The sequence below is a fragment of the Dendronephthya gigantea genome, unplaced genomic scaffold (genome assembly GCF_004324835.1).
Source record: "Dendronephthya gigantea isolate DGI-Jeju-01 unplaced genomic scaffold, DenGig_1.0 000165F, whole genome shotgun sequence".
Classification (NCBI taxonomy): Eukaryota; Metazoa; Cnidaria; class Anthozoa; order Malacalcyonacea; family Nephtheidae; genus Dendronephthya; species Dendronephthya gigantea.
This window is the reverse complement of record NW_021163175.1, coordinates 286,739-300,190: the sequence shown is the minus strand read 5'-3', so window position 1 is coordinate 300,190 and position 13,452 is coordinate 286,739. Positions and strand designations below refer to the sequence as shown.

The following is a 13,452-nucleotide window of genomic DNA, read 5'->3' as shown; positions in this document are numbered from 1 at the left end:
TGTTCACAAAACTTCGAAAAATCAGTAAATATAACTAATAATCGACCGCCTTTTGTACAAAACCCTCAGAAAGGAATAGTTTTAACAAGAATTTCTGAGGATTGAAATTACACCATTTTTCAGATGTTCAAAATCATGTTTGATAAAGTATTTATAAAACGTTTCGAGAAAGCAATTTTGAGCTCAAAATAATATATGTTTAAAGACTTTTTTCAGAGAAATTCCGTGGAAAATCGTGCCTTGTTTAAAGAGTTTCTCACGGAGTTTTTTTCTCACAAGTCTTTCTGAAAAGCATCATGTTATGTTTCCTAGGAATGACATTAACAACAAAACACTAACTTGTGTGCCAACATCTTTGAAAAAATCTGCCCAACATAGGCTTTCGTCAATTGGTTCTGATTCACAGCTACAATGATATAAATAAATAAACAATTCATGCAACCATTATCGACATTTTAAAGTGAAACGGTTCAAAATCTTACCTTGTAGCCCGATCATTATCATTTTCTGAAAAATTACTTGAGTTTTCCATAACTTCGTACCCTTTGTCACTCGGTATGTAAAAATTTTGAAGAGTGTTCGGGTCTAGAGCGCGCATTAAACGCAAAATGAAATTTTCTTGAGGTCATAAAACTAATTTTGATGTCATAAACGAGCGCGCGCTAATTTTTTCCCGACTTTTTAATTTCTAGTTGCAAACGAGAACAAGAGTTGCAAGAGAGTTGACAAGCGAGAGTTTACATGAGAGTTTCATCAACTATCATTATTACTTGATCAAACGAGAACAAGAGTTGCATGAGAGTTGACAAGCGAGAGTTTACATCAGAGTTTCATATTTTTTCTGCCTGGTTTTAAATACAAATTTTAAATCAATTTATATCAGTATTATTAAGCAATTTCTCTATAACAGCGATAGTTTCCAGGACATTTTTACACAGCTCTGCTGGACTCGACGTTTTGGGTTTCCGTGTCACGCTTGCCCGAAGCGTGACCTCGAATATCCGTTTAAGAACGTTCTCTCGTTCTTTCTCCTGCGTGCTCGCGGTAGCTCTACCACCAGTACGAAGTTTGAGATTCTCCTTCAGACAATTTTTCAATCTTTGTTCAAAAATTTGAAGAAGATTTAAAAATTCGTTTGAATCGTCATCATCAAGCGTATTTCCCACTTTATTATTCCCGTCCTGTTTGGCCGAATAATTTGTCCCGTATTCCGCCGAGTTATCGCCAGAATTATCGGCAGTGCCAACAGAATGTTTCTGACTGGTTAAAACTTCCCCAATTTTTTCATTTTTGCTGGAATTTGCGGACTTTGTTTCCCCAGAAAAATGAAGTTTTCCCTCAAGACTAGGACCCATTCTCTCACACACAACGTTATCACGCGATAAAAACGTATCAGTCCCACCTTTATATGCTTCAAATGCATGCTTTGACTCCAATAAAAGCTCCAATATCGAATCATAGATCTTACTTGCCCCACTCCCTTTGCTTCGCGCGCTGCTGAGCTGGTGTTCCAACAAGGCCACTCGTTCCAGGTTTAGTCTGAGCCACTCGGTCGGGTATGACGTCACGTCAATCTGGTCAGCGGCTTTATTGTAGTGAAGTTCCGCGAGGTGCCGTTTCTTTTTCGAGTTTGAGTCGGTCGGAGACTGAACAACAGAAATATTTCAGTAAAGCTTTATATTTTATCATTTTTACAATCAAAAGTAAAACTCGCTTGAAAATATGAATTTAAACTCTGTTTAAACTGAGGAACCTACCAACATTCTGTAAGAATTGTGATACAGTGAACCTAGACGATAGTGAATCGAGCCAATTCGATGTTTCACGTCAGAATTCATCTCCTCGTTTGAAAATTTCAAACCTTCGCAAAGTTTCAAAGATTTGAACATCAAATCTGACACTTCTTTCTCACACTACGAGAGACAACAAAGCTAATCAGATTATTATCAGTAAGAGATTATTGATTATCAAAAAGAGTCAGATTATTGATTATCAAAAAGAGATTTTTGAATATCAAAAAGAGAATAATGATTACCAACAAATGCTTATTGACCGTGACCGCTAAAAGGACAACTAAAAGGACAACTAAAAGGACAACTAAAAGGACAACTAAAAGGACAACTAAAAGACAACTAAAAGGACAACTAAAAGGACAACTAAAAGGACAACTAAAAGGACAACTAAAAGGACAACTAAAAGGACAACTAAAAGGACAACTATATAAAGAACAACTAAAGGACAACTTAAGGACAACTAAAGGATAACGAAAATTATTTCATTTTCATGTTAATCACAGGTATCTATGATGCAATGAATTATACTGATAGATATAGTTTGATATTCTAGAAGGTGAAGGGAAAATTGCCACCGCCAATGATTATTGATTGTGAACAAGAGATTATTCATTACGAATACTTACTGTTTCCGTTTCAGAATCTTCCAATGAAAAATAATCTTGAACCAAGGTTCCCATCGTGTAATAAGTCCCGGATAGATCCCACGTGACTTGGTCCCATACTTCTGGGAATGACTTTCGCTCCCCTAGTTTCATAAGAGACTTCTGGTAATGTTCAATAGCGGAAATGTAGTAAGCCTTTTCCTGGGCGCTGATTGTTCCTTGTTTATCAGAATGATTGAAAAGAGTTTGCGCACAAAGACGCATCAAACGACCAGAGTTCGAGTGAAGAAGAGCCACGTTTTGTCTGAAATCACAGAATGATCCAGTGTTACTACAGGAGGAAACCTAAACTAAACTAACTTTATTTATACTGGATAGCTCTATCAGTTCTAAACTGTTCTTCCTAGAGGTCCAGTAAGGATCATCTCTTATTGATCCAGTGTTACTACAGGAGGAAACCTAAACTAAACTAACTTTATTTATACTGGATAGCTCTATCAGTTCTAAACTGTTCTTCCTAGAAGTCCAGTAAGGATCATCTCTTAGAAACCTGACTCGAGTACCTGTCATCAACGGCCTCAAAGGCTCGTATCCCAGCGCTGAACGCATCCAAACTTTTCTTCCAGTAAAGTTCCGGTGTTTCATCATCCGCGCCAACACTCATATCAACAGCGGTATTCATATAAAGCATTCCAAGTTCGTTTCTAATATTTCCCAGTCTTCTAGTCACGGTTACTAGACGCTCAATTTGACAGGAGTCATTTGAAACGTCCAAAGCTCGCTTATAAAGATTTTCACTAAAAGAAAAAAAAATAGTTTCATGCAACTAACTGACAGTACTCTTTCACTGATGAGTAAAATCATCTGGCATTAGACAGAGTAAAATACTAAAGTAGGTGACATCTGGGTGCATTGCAAGCTAATGGGTTAACAAGAGACACTGACAGATAGTTTTGTTAACTTATTAACTGACAGTATTCTTCCACTGATGAGTAAAATCATCTGACATTAGACAAAGTTAAATACTAAAGTAGGTGACATCTGGGTGCATTGCAAAATACCTTTTCAGCAAGAGTTTCTCAACATCAGGGGTAAAGTCAACTTGCAGTTGGTAAACTTTCTCATTGCCAACTCTATAGTTTGCATCGAAATATAAATCACACTCGTGTGCTGTCCCATAATCCTTTTCACTTGCTTCTAAACACTGCGTGAGATCACGTGACTTCGCCATTGACATGTATACGTCACCACATCCACAGAGCACTGTGGGTAATAGGTCCAACTCTTGATTCGAATTCACCCATTCAAGATTACGGTACGAAGACAGCAGTAGAAGGGATAGCCGAAGATACCGCAGGGCAAGACCGTGGGCGCGGTCGGAGTGAGCCAGCGATGCTAAATCCGAATAGAGTCCAGCGGCTTTACGTATCAGAACGGACTCAAAGGTGCCTTGCCATTGGCGGAAGTTGAAATTCAGGGGGGTCATTTCATCGGTACTCTCGCTTTCGGTCACGTGGGGGACAAATTCATCGCCAGTCTTCGCTGTGAAAGTCGCGTCAGGTAATGCCAGGATGTAGGGACGACTGGGGAGCACTGTCTGACGTTTAGTCTCGTTGGCTGAGAACTTGCGATCTTCCAAAGACCTACGAAGACTTTTCAAAGCCTAGAAACAGTGAAGTTAACGCTAAATGCGGTCTCGTGAAAATCTTTAACTTTTACAAAGCCAGTTCAAACGATATTCAGAAATCGTTTCTATACATATAGATTGAAAGTTGTTGATCGATATATTCTGTGCACAAATTCGCATGAACTCGCTAGCTCAAAACAAGAAAAGACCAAAGTAAAAAAGAATTTTAAAAATCTGCAAATGACCTCACCTTAACAACATGCGACAATGAAATTTGGAGTTTCTCATGAACGTTCACTGGAACATCAACAGCGACCTAGAAAAATATGTGTTCAGTTCTTTTTAGTCTACTGAGAAAAGTTAAAAACAGAATTACCATTTTCAATAGAAAATACTTTTGGGATTATACGCAAGGCTATTGTAATCTCAACTGATATTTCAGCTGGTTTAAATTTCACAGAAAAACTCTGACCTCTTCGAAAGATTCTTCGAAATTGTTCGATTTTGAGAGATCGCTGATTGCTAATGTCTAAAAAGAGATATGAGCGTAGTTAGTTGTGAATTTGTACCCAACAATAGACTCTATCTTAAGGTAGCGCAGTGTAGGTAAAAACATAGAAAAAAAGAGCACTTTCGATAGCACCCCCAAGCACCCCTGCGCGCTCGCCTTTTTTCAGCATACCACTATATAACAGCTGAATGCAACTTTATTTTACTATGAAAGCGCCTGGGTACGACCAACGATGCGACCATGCGACCAACGATGTCTTGAAAAAATATTCTCGTTTTAAAATCTATGAGTCACCTTAGGCCAGGGAAACGCGTCGTCATCCTGACTTTCGCTATTAGCGCCTTCCTCAGTTGCTGTATTTCCTAGAATTTGTTCTTCATTTCTCTGATCAGCCAATGAGAACACTTCAGCTAGTAGGTAATGCGATGACGTAATTATCTCAAGATGGTCGTCAGGACGAGGCTCGTTGTTAAGGAGATCAAGACAGTTCGTCAGCAAAACTTGAACCATATTTTGCTCCCTGAAACAAAAAGGACCATGCATGCATTTTTAGAATAGCAATGTTCAACCTTCATGAATACATTTCATTTTCCATCTTCAGATGAAATTCATTACAAAAAACACACAAATAAAATCGCTAATCCTATTGCATTATCCATGCTATTACCTATAACAAATACTTCGCTTTTCAATGAAATTTTAAATATTTGAAAATTGAAATCAAATAAAGCGGTTGTATTTCAGATATAAGTTACGTTGAGATATGTCTTTGATGACACATATATTTAAAGCATTATTACCTGTCGGTAATCGTAGTCTGATTCATCATGTTTTTTGCCACTCTGAATAAAAAAATATTTGATATTTTAATCTGTCGAAGAATTCTTACGTTTATATAAAAAATCCCCAGTAAATAGCAATCACTATACCTGTAAAGTAACATCGCTACTGGTATGCTAAATGGATTAGCCGACTCGTCTGAGGTCTACAAGGAGATGTTCATTACAGATTTGTATTAGTGAGCGCTTAATTATAAAGCAAGTAATATAACATCGTTTTGCTTTATCAAAGCCTAAAGACAGGACCGAAACTAGAAACGATATTGTGAGGGGGATTTATTCATATACCCAGTTCTGTCGAAGTGCTTATAAAATAAATCCGTCGGGCAGAACTGAATATATGAATAAACACCTCCCGCCCAATTATCGTTCTAGTTTCGGCCTTGTCTGAAGAGGATGGCCTCCTTTCGTTTCTATAAGATTTTTTTTAGTTTAATACCTTGTCACATAATGAAGTTAGATCGTAAAGCTTCACAACATCGCTACCGTGTCCTGCATCAGAGAGATTAAGGCCATATTACAAGGTGCAATTTTTCTTTCAACTTGCAATGCAATTCTACTTTTGAGAGATGTATATTTGGGAACAACGAAACTCTTGTGTTTATTACACTTCATGCACTTTTCTTCTGCAAGACTCTTCACTAATTTACATCTCTTAGAAGTAGAATTGCATTGCAAGCTGCAAGAATAAATTGCACCGTGTAACATGGCTTTAAAGAAAGATATAAATATATCATTTTAGGGCGATTATATAGTAAACCTTTCTTGAATTTTAGACATAAAATGGAAGGGACGGGATTTATATGAACGGCAATGAACGATAGTCTTGATTTTCACAGAAATCTGCCCTCTGCGAGTTTCAAGACTCTGCATTTTCTGGAAACAAAAAAGGTCTCACCGACTCAGCGTACCTTTGAAAAGCCAATACGTGTGTCCTTCCAAAGTGCAGTTGGATTTTAAAAATGATAGAATATTCCTCGCAACGTCTTTGATTACCTTGAAACATAATATCACATTGCATTTGTTATAAATACTGATGGTAAAGCAATTCAAAAAACATTGCAAAGGAATACTCTCATTCGTAGGTTTGCTGTCAGTAGAACCCCGAGTCTAGATGCAAAGGATTACTTCAGGAAAGACAGCTGGAACAACTTACCCCAGGCGAGAATTGACTTCCTTCGATAAGTGGAAGTTCGTCTGTTTTGTAATGCTCGTATTTCTAGAGATGAAAATATGTCGCTTGTCAACTCTCATGAAACTCTTGTTCTCGTTTGATGAAGCAATGATAGTTGATGAAACTCTCATGTAAACTCTCGCTTGTCAACTCTCATGCAACTCTTGTTCTCGTTTGATCAAGCAATGATAGTTGATGAAACTCTCATGTAAACTCTCGCTTATCAACTCTCATGCAACTCTTGTTCTCGTTTGATCAAGCAATGATAGTTGATGAAACTCTCATGTAAACTCTCGCTTGTCAACTCTCATGCAACTCTTGTTCTCGTTTGATCAAGCAATGATAGTTGATGAAACTCTCATGTAAACTCTCGCTTGTCAACTCTCATGCAACTCTTGTTCTCGTTTGATCAAACAATGATAGTTGATGAAACTCTCATGTAAACTCTCGCTTATCAACTCTCATGCAACTCTTGTTCTCGTTTGATCAAACAATGATAGTTGATGAAACTCTCATGTAAACTCTCGCTTATCAACTCTCATGCAACTCTTGTTCTCGTTTGATCAAGCAATGATAGTTGATGAAACTCTCATGTAAACTCTCGCTTGTCAACTCTCATGCAACTCTTGTTCTCGTTTGATCAAGCAATGATAGTTGATGAAACTCTCATGTAAACTCTCGCTTGTCAACTCTCATGCAACTCTTGTTCTCGTTTGATCAAGCAATGATAGTTGATGAAACTCTCATGTAAACTGTCATTCTCAAAAGCCATGTATCATTATTAGTTTATTACCTTACCTGCACAATACCATCCATATGAAAGCACATAACGACCTCAGGAACATTACACATCAAATTATCAAGCCAGTAATCCAGGCCGGTCAAAACATTGATAGGTTTGGAGCAGTCGCTGAGAATAAAAAACAATCAATGTTACTAAAGGGAACACTGACTTTCTAAGACATCTACAAGACTAACTTTTCGGAAACAAACACAGTCATATTAAAATTAAAGGTGAAGTGAAATCACCCGTTTTCCTGCTGTATTACGTTGCATAAAGTTATAGACTTTCACAGCTTAAGTGAGAGTTAATACTTCACTATAACTAAACCTTCAAAACATCAAAACAGCACAAATAATATAAATAACCAAGCAGTTAATAACGTTTGAATGTTGTTTTTCGATTATTGAACTCATGCAGTGATTGCAGTCGCCTCTATAAAAGCTTGAAAGCGATATATTTGTTATATCAAAACTCCGAATTACGCTTTTAAGAACTCTTTTTGAAGTTAAAACGATGATGTAAAGCTTAAATAGTCGGTTATGTCTTCGCAAAACCGAACAAAACAACATAATGTACCAAGGTCATAAAATGTATTCGTACAGCAAACACGAAATAAACCTCGAAATAAACAAAGTAGACACCTACTATTTCAAGGATTATCAACAACAAGTTGTTCCTTTTCACTGCTAACTCTTCCAGTTTTAATGATATTTTAAACTGTTTCATATTGTGTTTTGAAAACATTTTTTTAAAAAAATACTTTGCAAAATGACCGTTAAATTGCTGACGTTTTTCACTGAAACACAAACGTTTCGTCTTAGCCAATCAGCAAGTTGCTAATTACCAGTCTTCATTCGTTCAAATTGTGCGCGTGCGCACAAGTAGCATTCCGTTGGCACAATACCCGGGTGTAATTAATCTCCCAGCGGAATTAGTACCCTTGCACGCTCGGGGACTCGTAACTCGTTTAGCTTAAACGGTGGATAAGTCAAAATTAAATAACACTCTTACATCTCTCTTGAATGAGTCAACTTGAATATTATGCACTGAATATGTAGTTGTAAACAGTATCTTTGTATTAAGGTTAAAAACATTTAGTTGGCTTGTTGAATAAAACGATAGACTTGCTTTTTATCTTGAACTTGTTCACCGTTTAAGCTAAACGGGCTTGATACAACCGGTCCCAGCATAATAAATATATGATTTGAAATCTTTCTTACTTCAATCTCAGGCTGACAGCCGGGTATTTTCCACCACCAAATATGGGCATATTTGAACCGATCAACATTTTTGTGTCTTCAAATTTCCATAAAACATTTCGTTGGAATCGTGATTTTTCTTGGGGCTGAAAGCAAAAATGAGATCATCAGAGTTTCTCTGATATGATAAACTCTCCCTCCACTTTATATTATCTCTATTGAGCCCCTTCCTATCAATTTTTCTTCTCTATTCATCCCCCCTCTGCACCAGGTTCTTGCTATATTATCCAGCCCTCACTCTCCATCAAGTCCTGCTCTCTATTCCATTCCCCCCCCTCTGCACCAAGTCGTATTCCCTAAAAAGCCCCTCTCTTCTCAAGTTCTGCTCTCTATTCAGGGTCCCCCTCTCCACCAGGTTTTTCTCTTCTCAGCAGCATCTTCCCCTCTCCATTCAGCCCCCTCTCCATCAAGTTTTCCTTCCCATTCAGCCCCCTCTCCATCAGGTTTTCCTTCCCATTCAGCCCCCCTCTCCATCAAGTCCTCCTCTCTTTTCTGCCCCTCCCTCTCTACCAAGTCCTACTTTCCATTCAACCCCCCTCTCCATCAAGTTCTCCTCTCTTTTCTGCCCCTCTTTCTATCAAGCTCCCTCTCTATTCAGTAAAGGCTTGTTCCAGTAAGTTCTCTGTATCACTCTTCACCTCATCTTCTGTCCAATATTATATTCTATCATAAATCATGTGAACAGTTCATGCAAATCTTACCTTAGGAAAAGGCTCTGGCAGAAATGGCACAAGGTCTCTACAGGAACTGGATGGTTGAATGGTCTGAATGTTCGTTGCATCACAAGATTGGTTTGTAATATCTGATGAAAACTGATTTTGATCTGGCTCAATATTTACATCAGGGGAACTGATAGAAATAAAAGTAAATTACAAGTCAATTAAAGAATGCAATAAAAAATGACTGAAATATTCTAAATGCTTGAAACATCTCCCTCAGAACTGACAGAGGGTGTAGCGTTTGAAAATTCAACCCCCCTAAACAATCCTGCTGAAACATAACATTACTGACCTGTAACACAAGAATTTTGACATCATATTTCTCTCTCGACTGTCTCTTGGATTTTTTTTTCTGCGAAGCGAGGTTTGATTCTAAGGAAAGAACCGTTCAAATGTTTGACAAATCAGCTCTCAATAAAAGAGATTAGGATCATTTTCGTCGCTTACCTTTTCCATATTTGCCTCTTCGCTGAAAACATCTTGTAGCCATTGCATATCCTCAAGTTTTTCTTTCTGAAATCCAACATTGTGAAGCATTTATTATGTATAATTGTGGCTGGGTTTAGCTTCTCCAGTCTGAGAGAAAATGCACAGAGTTCTTCAAATGTTTTGCAAAAAAAATATGCACTTAGTGAACAGTGATTTTTTACTTTACCTGCGCAGCCTGGCTGAGGACATTTTGAACGTCGAATTCATCCAGAAGTAATGTTTTACCAACTTTGTTCACACTCAGACTTATTCCACTTTTGCTGAAAATATATTCAGTAGTTTTACACGAAATATAATTGAATACATTAGGTTGATAAATTGTACCAACAGACACAGCATTAGATGCACAAATTTACCTGAAAGGCATCTTTAACAATTTCTTTATGTTCTGAAAGAGATTAAAAAGTCTTATGTTATTCAAACTAAGCTATTAGCTAATCTGTTTCATTGGTTCTTTGTGGTTCCAGTTTGATCAGTCATTTGAATATTTACCCCATGCCATTTTAATACAGTTCAATTCACTATGGCTTAGCATTTAATTTAGAAGTTCATTTCATTTCATTCCAGTTTATTCTGTTTCATTTAACCCTACACTCCTTTTATTCAAGTTAACTTCAGTCTTGTCTGAGCAAAATCAATGAAATTCTGAGAATTGACAGCGAACGTTACCTCAGCGTCTGAGATGACATCAACATCATCAATGTTTTCCAGAAATGAGTGGGCCATATTAAAACTAGATTTATAAAAAAACGAAGCTGGTATTTATTGACAGGGTATCATAATAGCACCAATAATATAATGGTACATCAGTTTAACATAATACAACAGGTTTATCACCAATGTTACATCAGGGCCCCGTTGTATCAAGCCTGTTTAGCTTAAACGGTGGATAAGTTCAAAATAGAAAGCAAGTCTATCGTTTTATTCAACAAGCGAACTAAATGTTTTTAACCTTAATACAAAGATACTGTTTACAACTACATATTCAGTGCATAATATTCAAGTTGACTCATTCAAGAGAGATGTGAGAGTGTTATTTAATTTTGACTTATCCACCATTTAAGCTAAACGGGCTTGATACAACCGGCCTCTGCATATTTCAGTGAAATTGAGTTGAATGTTAGCAATTATACTTTGTGGTTGGTTGGTAAAAGCAAGTTGCACCAGGTTGAGATGACTTTTGCTTCAAATGAGACGGCTACAAGCAAAGTGGTCTACATTTCAGAGAAAAATAAACCACACAAGCAAAGCATTTAATACCTTGACAAGTCATTTGGAGGCTCATGTCTGGCTGAGGTCCAGTTACTAAACCTCCCTTGAAGACTGTCATGAAGCCAATTGTCTGGAGGTTGGTTTATGTCCGTGTTCTAAACAAAAACGACTCATTAGACCGCAATTTGATGATATTTTTTGCTTCAACAACTGAAATATAGAAATTGCAAGGCAGTTCTTTGATGACTTACAAGTTCTAACGTTGAATATGTTTCAATCGGTCCCATTTTTGTGTATTTAACAACAGCCGTCGAGTTGACGTCGGGCGTTTGAGCCTAAAACGATGAACAAGGTCCTAAAATTTCACACAAGATTTAATATAAAAACTTTGTTTTAAAAGCAAAATTACCATCGCAATTTGCTAGAGAAAGCAAGTAAAGAAAGCATTTGTGCAAAGGATGTATACCGAAGTTTGCAAAAAAGCATAAAAACCGAGCATTTTCCGGGCAAATCCAAGTTATTTTTTACCTCATCTGATGAATCATTTTCTTCAAAATCATCTTTTTCCTCCATTTTGAAATTTCTCAAATTTGGTGATCAGATTCAGTAAATCCTAAATATCAAATTTTAATCCTTGCGATTATCAGGATTTAGATTAGGTTTCAGATTACTTTTATGGTTGGTTAGGGTTAACCCAGCGGGTTAACGTTAAACCCAAGTTAATCCTATCAACTTGTTATGTATCGCCCAAACATGGCTGCTCAATTTTTCCAAAAAATTTCACCAACAAAACTCGCATTTACAAGTCCCCTGCGATACATAAACTTTGTTAAACACTTGAAATATGAACCTGCGAGTATTTGTTTTGCTTCGAGGAGGTTAAACTCATCGGGAAGCTCGTCAAAGTTGGATAATTTAGCGTCTGCTGCAGAGAAAGTTGTGGGGTATCAGACCAACCTACTTCGTTGCCTTTTGAGCGATGAGGTTTCAAATGTTTTGGTGCACAGTAAGAAGTTGGTTGGTTCTAGGCATCCGTTGTTAAAAACTGCTCGAAATTTGGTTTATGACGGCACGGAGGGATTTGATACAGTGGGACTGGTTATATTACTGTTGTCGAGATGTGGAAAGGGGTTAATGTCGGGGGGTGCCCCCCTGGGAGAGGAGGAGGTGAGCGGGATACAGCAGAAACAACGTAAACTGGCAGAGGTGGCCGAGATGATTAATGCAGGTACGGTACCAGGTATTGTATTACATGCCAGACCTACCCCCTCCCCCATAGTAAAATTTTGATATGGGTTAGGTCCCAGACTTACCCTTTTTGTCACCCCTGTGCTGTTGAAACTGATCTATATAATGAGATCGAAACTGGAGTGTTATTCATGTCATATTACAGGCTACATGGTTCATCTTGGTATGGTAAATAATTCAGACTTCCAACCTTCGGACGACACCAAGATTATGAACTTTGGGAATAAAATAACAGTTCTGACTGGGGATTTCTTCCTTGCCAAGGCATCGGTTGGTTTATCTGAACTGGAAAATGCGGAAGTAGTTGATATTTTGGCTGGCGTTATTGGTGATATTGTTGAAGGTGAAACGCTCAAAGATTATAAAACTGTACAAGATACGAGTTTGGATGATTGGGAAGATATTGGGTTTAAATCTCGGGGGAGTCTTTTCGCTAAAAGTTGTTTGGCAACAATAAAATTATGCTCACTGTCGCAAAAGGTAAACTCTTATTTTGGCAAACCAGATTTGCCACAAGGTTGTTCTAACAACTTGCTATATATTATATTAACAACTTCTCAACAATTTGGAAGTGAATTGAACCAATTGTAGCAATTTAATTAGTGTGCGATATGTATTTGATATCAAATTTATCTTATTTAGTATGAAGATGCTGGTTTTGCATTTGGAAAGAACTTGGCCCATCTTCAGAAAATCTCCAAAGATTTTCAAGAACTCAAGGGTGAATTAGAAACAATCTCATTGAACAATGCTGCAATCATAGAGAATAAACACATTCTATCTCCAGATCAACTTACAAAATCTCTGAACACCTTTATCTCTGTGGAAAAAACTATGAAGGAACAACTGCAAAGCTTTGAAATATTTAAAAGTCTTGAAGACTTAGCTAATGACTATGGTAATTCAGCTTTGAAAAGTCTGGAAATTTTTCCAAATTCTGAAGCTAAGAACTGCTTGGATAATCTTGTGAGATATCTCATGGCTTTGTACAATAAATAATGGCCTGGCATTTCATAAATATTGAGTGAAGTTCAGTTCAGTCTTTCTAAAGTACAAGAAAGAGAGGTGTGTGTCTTAGAGAGGTATCTGTATTGGAGAGGTGTCTGTATTAGAGATATGTCTGTATTAGAGAAATGTCTGTATTAGAGAGATGTCTGTATTAGAGAGATGTCTGTATTAGAGAGATGTCTGT

General features: G+C 37.3%; 2 protein-coding genes across 2 annotated transcripts; one reads left to right on the top strand and one right to left on the bottom strand.

Annotated features, from left to right (window-relative positions):
* Window positions 1-861: 861 nt before the first annotated feature.
* LOC114537827 (erythroid differentiation-related factor 1-like) lies at window positions 862-11,340 on the bottom strand. Its single transcript, XM_028558925.1, has 23 exons — window positions 11,264-11,340; window positions 11,061-11,167; window positions 10,470-10,533; window positions 10,157-10,188; window positions 9,967-10,060; window positions 9,759-9,824; window positions 9,604-9,683; window positions 9,294-9,441; window positions 8,554-8,678; window positions 7,348-7,459; window positions 6,532-6,594; window positions 6,287-6,371; window positions 5,815-5,867; window positions 5,466-5,521; window positions 5,337-5,378; window positions 4,831-5,056; window positions 4,498-4,554; window positions 4,276-4,341; window positions 3,460-4,061; window positions 2,962-3,195; window positions 2,420-2,702; window positions 1,758-1,913; window positions 862-1,646 (listed from the first exon to the last, which is right to left on the bottom strand). Exons 1-23 carry the CDS (start codon window positions 11,297-11,299, stop codon window positions 870-872), a joined length of 3,564 nt encoding a protein of 1,187 aa, XP_028414726.1. The 5' UTR covers window positions 11,300-11,340; the 3' UTR covers window positions 862-869.
* Window positions 11,341-11,765: 425 nt separating this feature from the next.
* LOC114537810 (decaprenyl-diphosphate synthase subunit 2-like) lies at window positions 11,766-13,319 on the top strand. Its single transcript, XM_028558908.1, has 3 exons — window positions 11,766-12,240; window positions 12,406-12,740; window positions 12,903-13,319. Exons 1-3 carry the CDS (start codon window positions 11,766-11,768, stop codon window positions 13,257-13,259), a joined length of 1,167 nt encoding a protein of 388 aa, XP_028414709.1. The 3' UTR covers window positions 13,260-13,319.
* Window positions 13,320-13,452: the final 133 nt, after the last annotated feature.

What these genes read in the sequence shown, in the direction of transcription:
- LOC114537827 (XM_028558925.1), bottom strand. Translation starts at nt 11,299, where the DNA reads ATGGGACCGATTGAAACATATTCAACGTTAGAACTT. An exon ending in TCCTCAGCCAGGCTGCGCAG is followed by an intron (nt 9,825 to 9,966) that starts GTAAAGTAAAAA and finishes GTTGGATTTCAG; the next exon opens with AAAGAAAAACTTGAGGATAT. An exon ending in ACAATTCTTACAGAATGTTG is followed by an intron (nt 1,647 to 1,757) that starts GTAGGTTCCTCA and finishes TCTGTTGTTCAG; the next exon opens with TCTCCGACCGACTCAAACTC.
- LOC114537810 (XM_028558908.1), top strand. Translation starts at nt 11,766, where the DNA reads ATGGCTGCTCAATTTTTCCAAAAAATTTCACCAACAAAACTCGCATTT. An exon ending in GGCCGAGATGATTAATGCAG is followed by an intron (nt 12,241 to 12,405) that starts GTACGGTACCAG and finishes GTCATATTACAG; the next exon opens with GCTACATGGTTCATCTTGGT. An exon ending in TATGCTCACTGTCGCAAAAG is followed by an intron (nt 12,741 to 12,902) that starts GTAAACTCTTAT and finishes TATCTTATTTAG; the next exon opens with TATGAAGATGCTGGTTTTGC.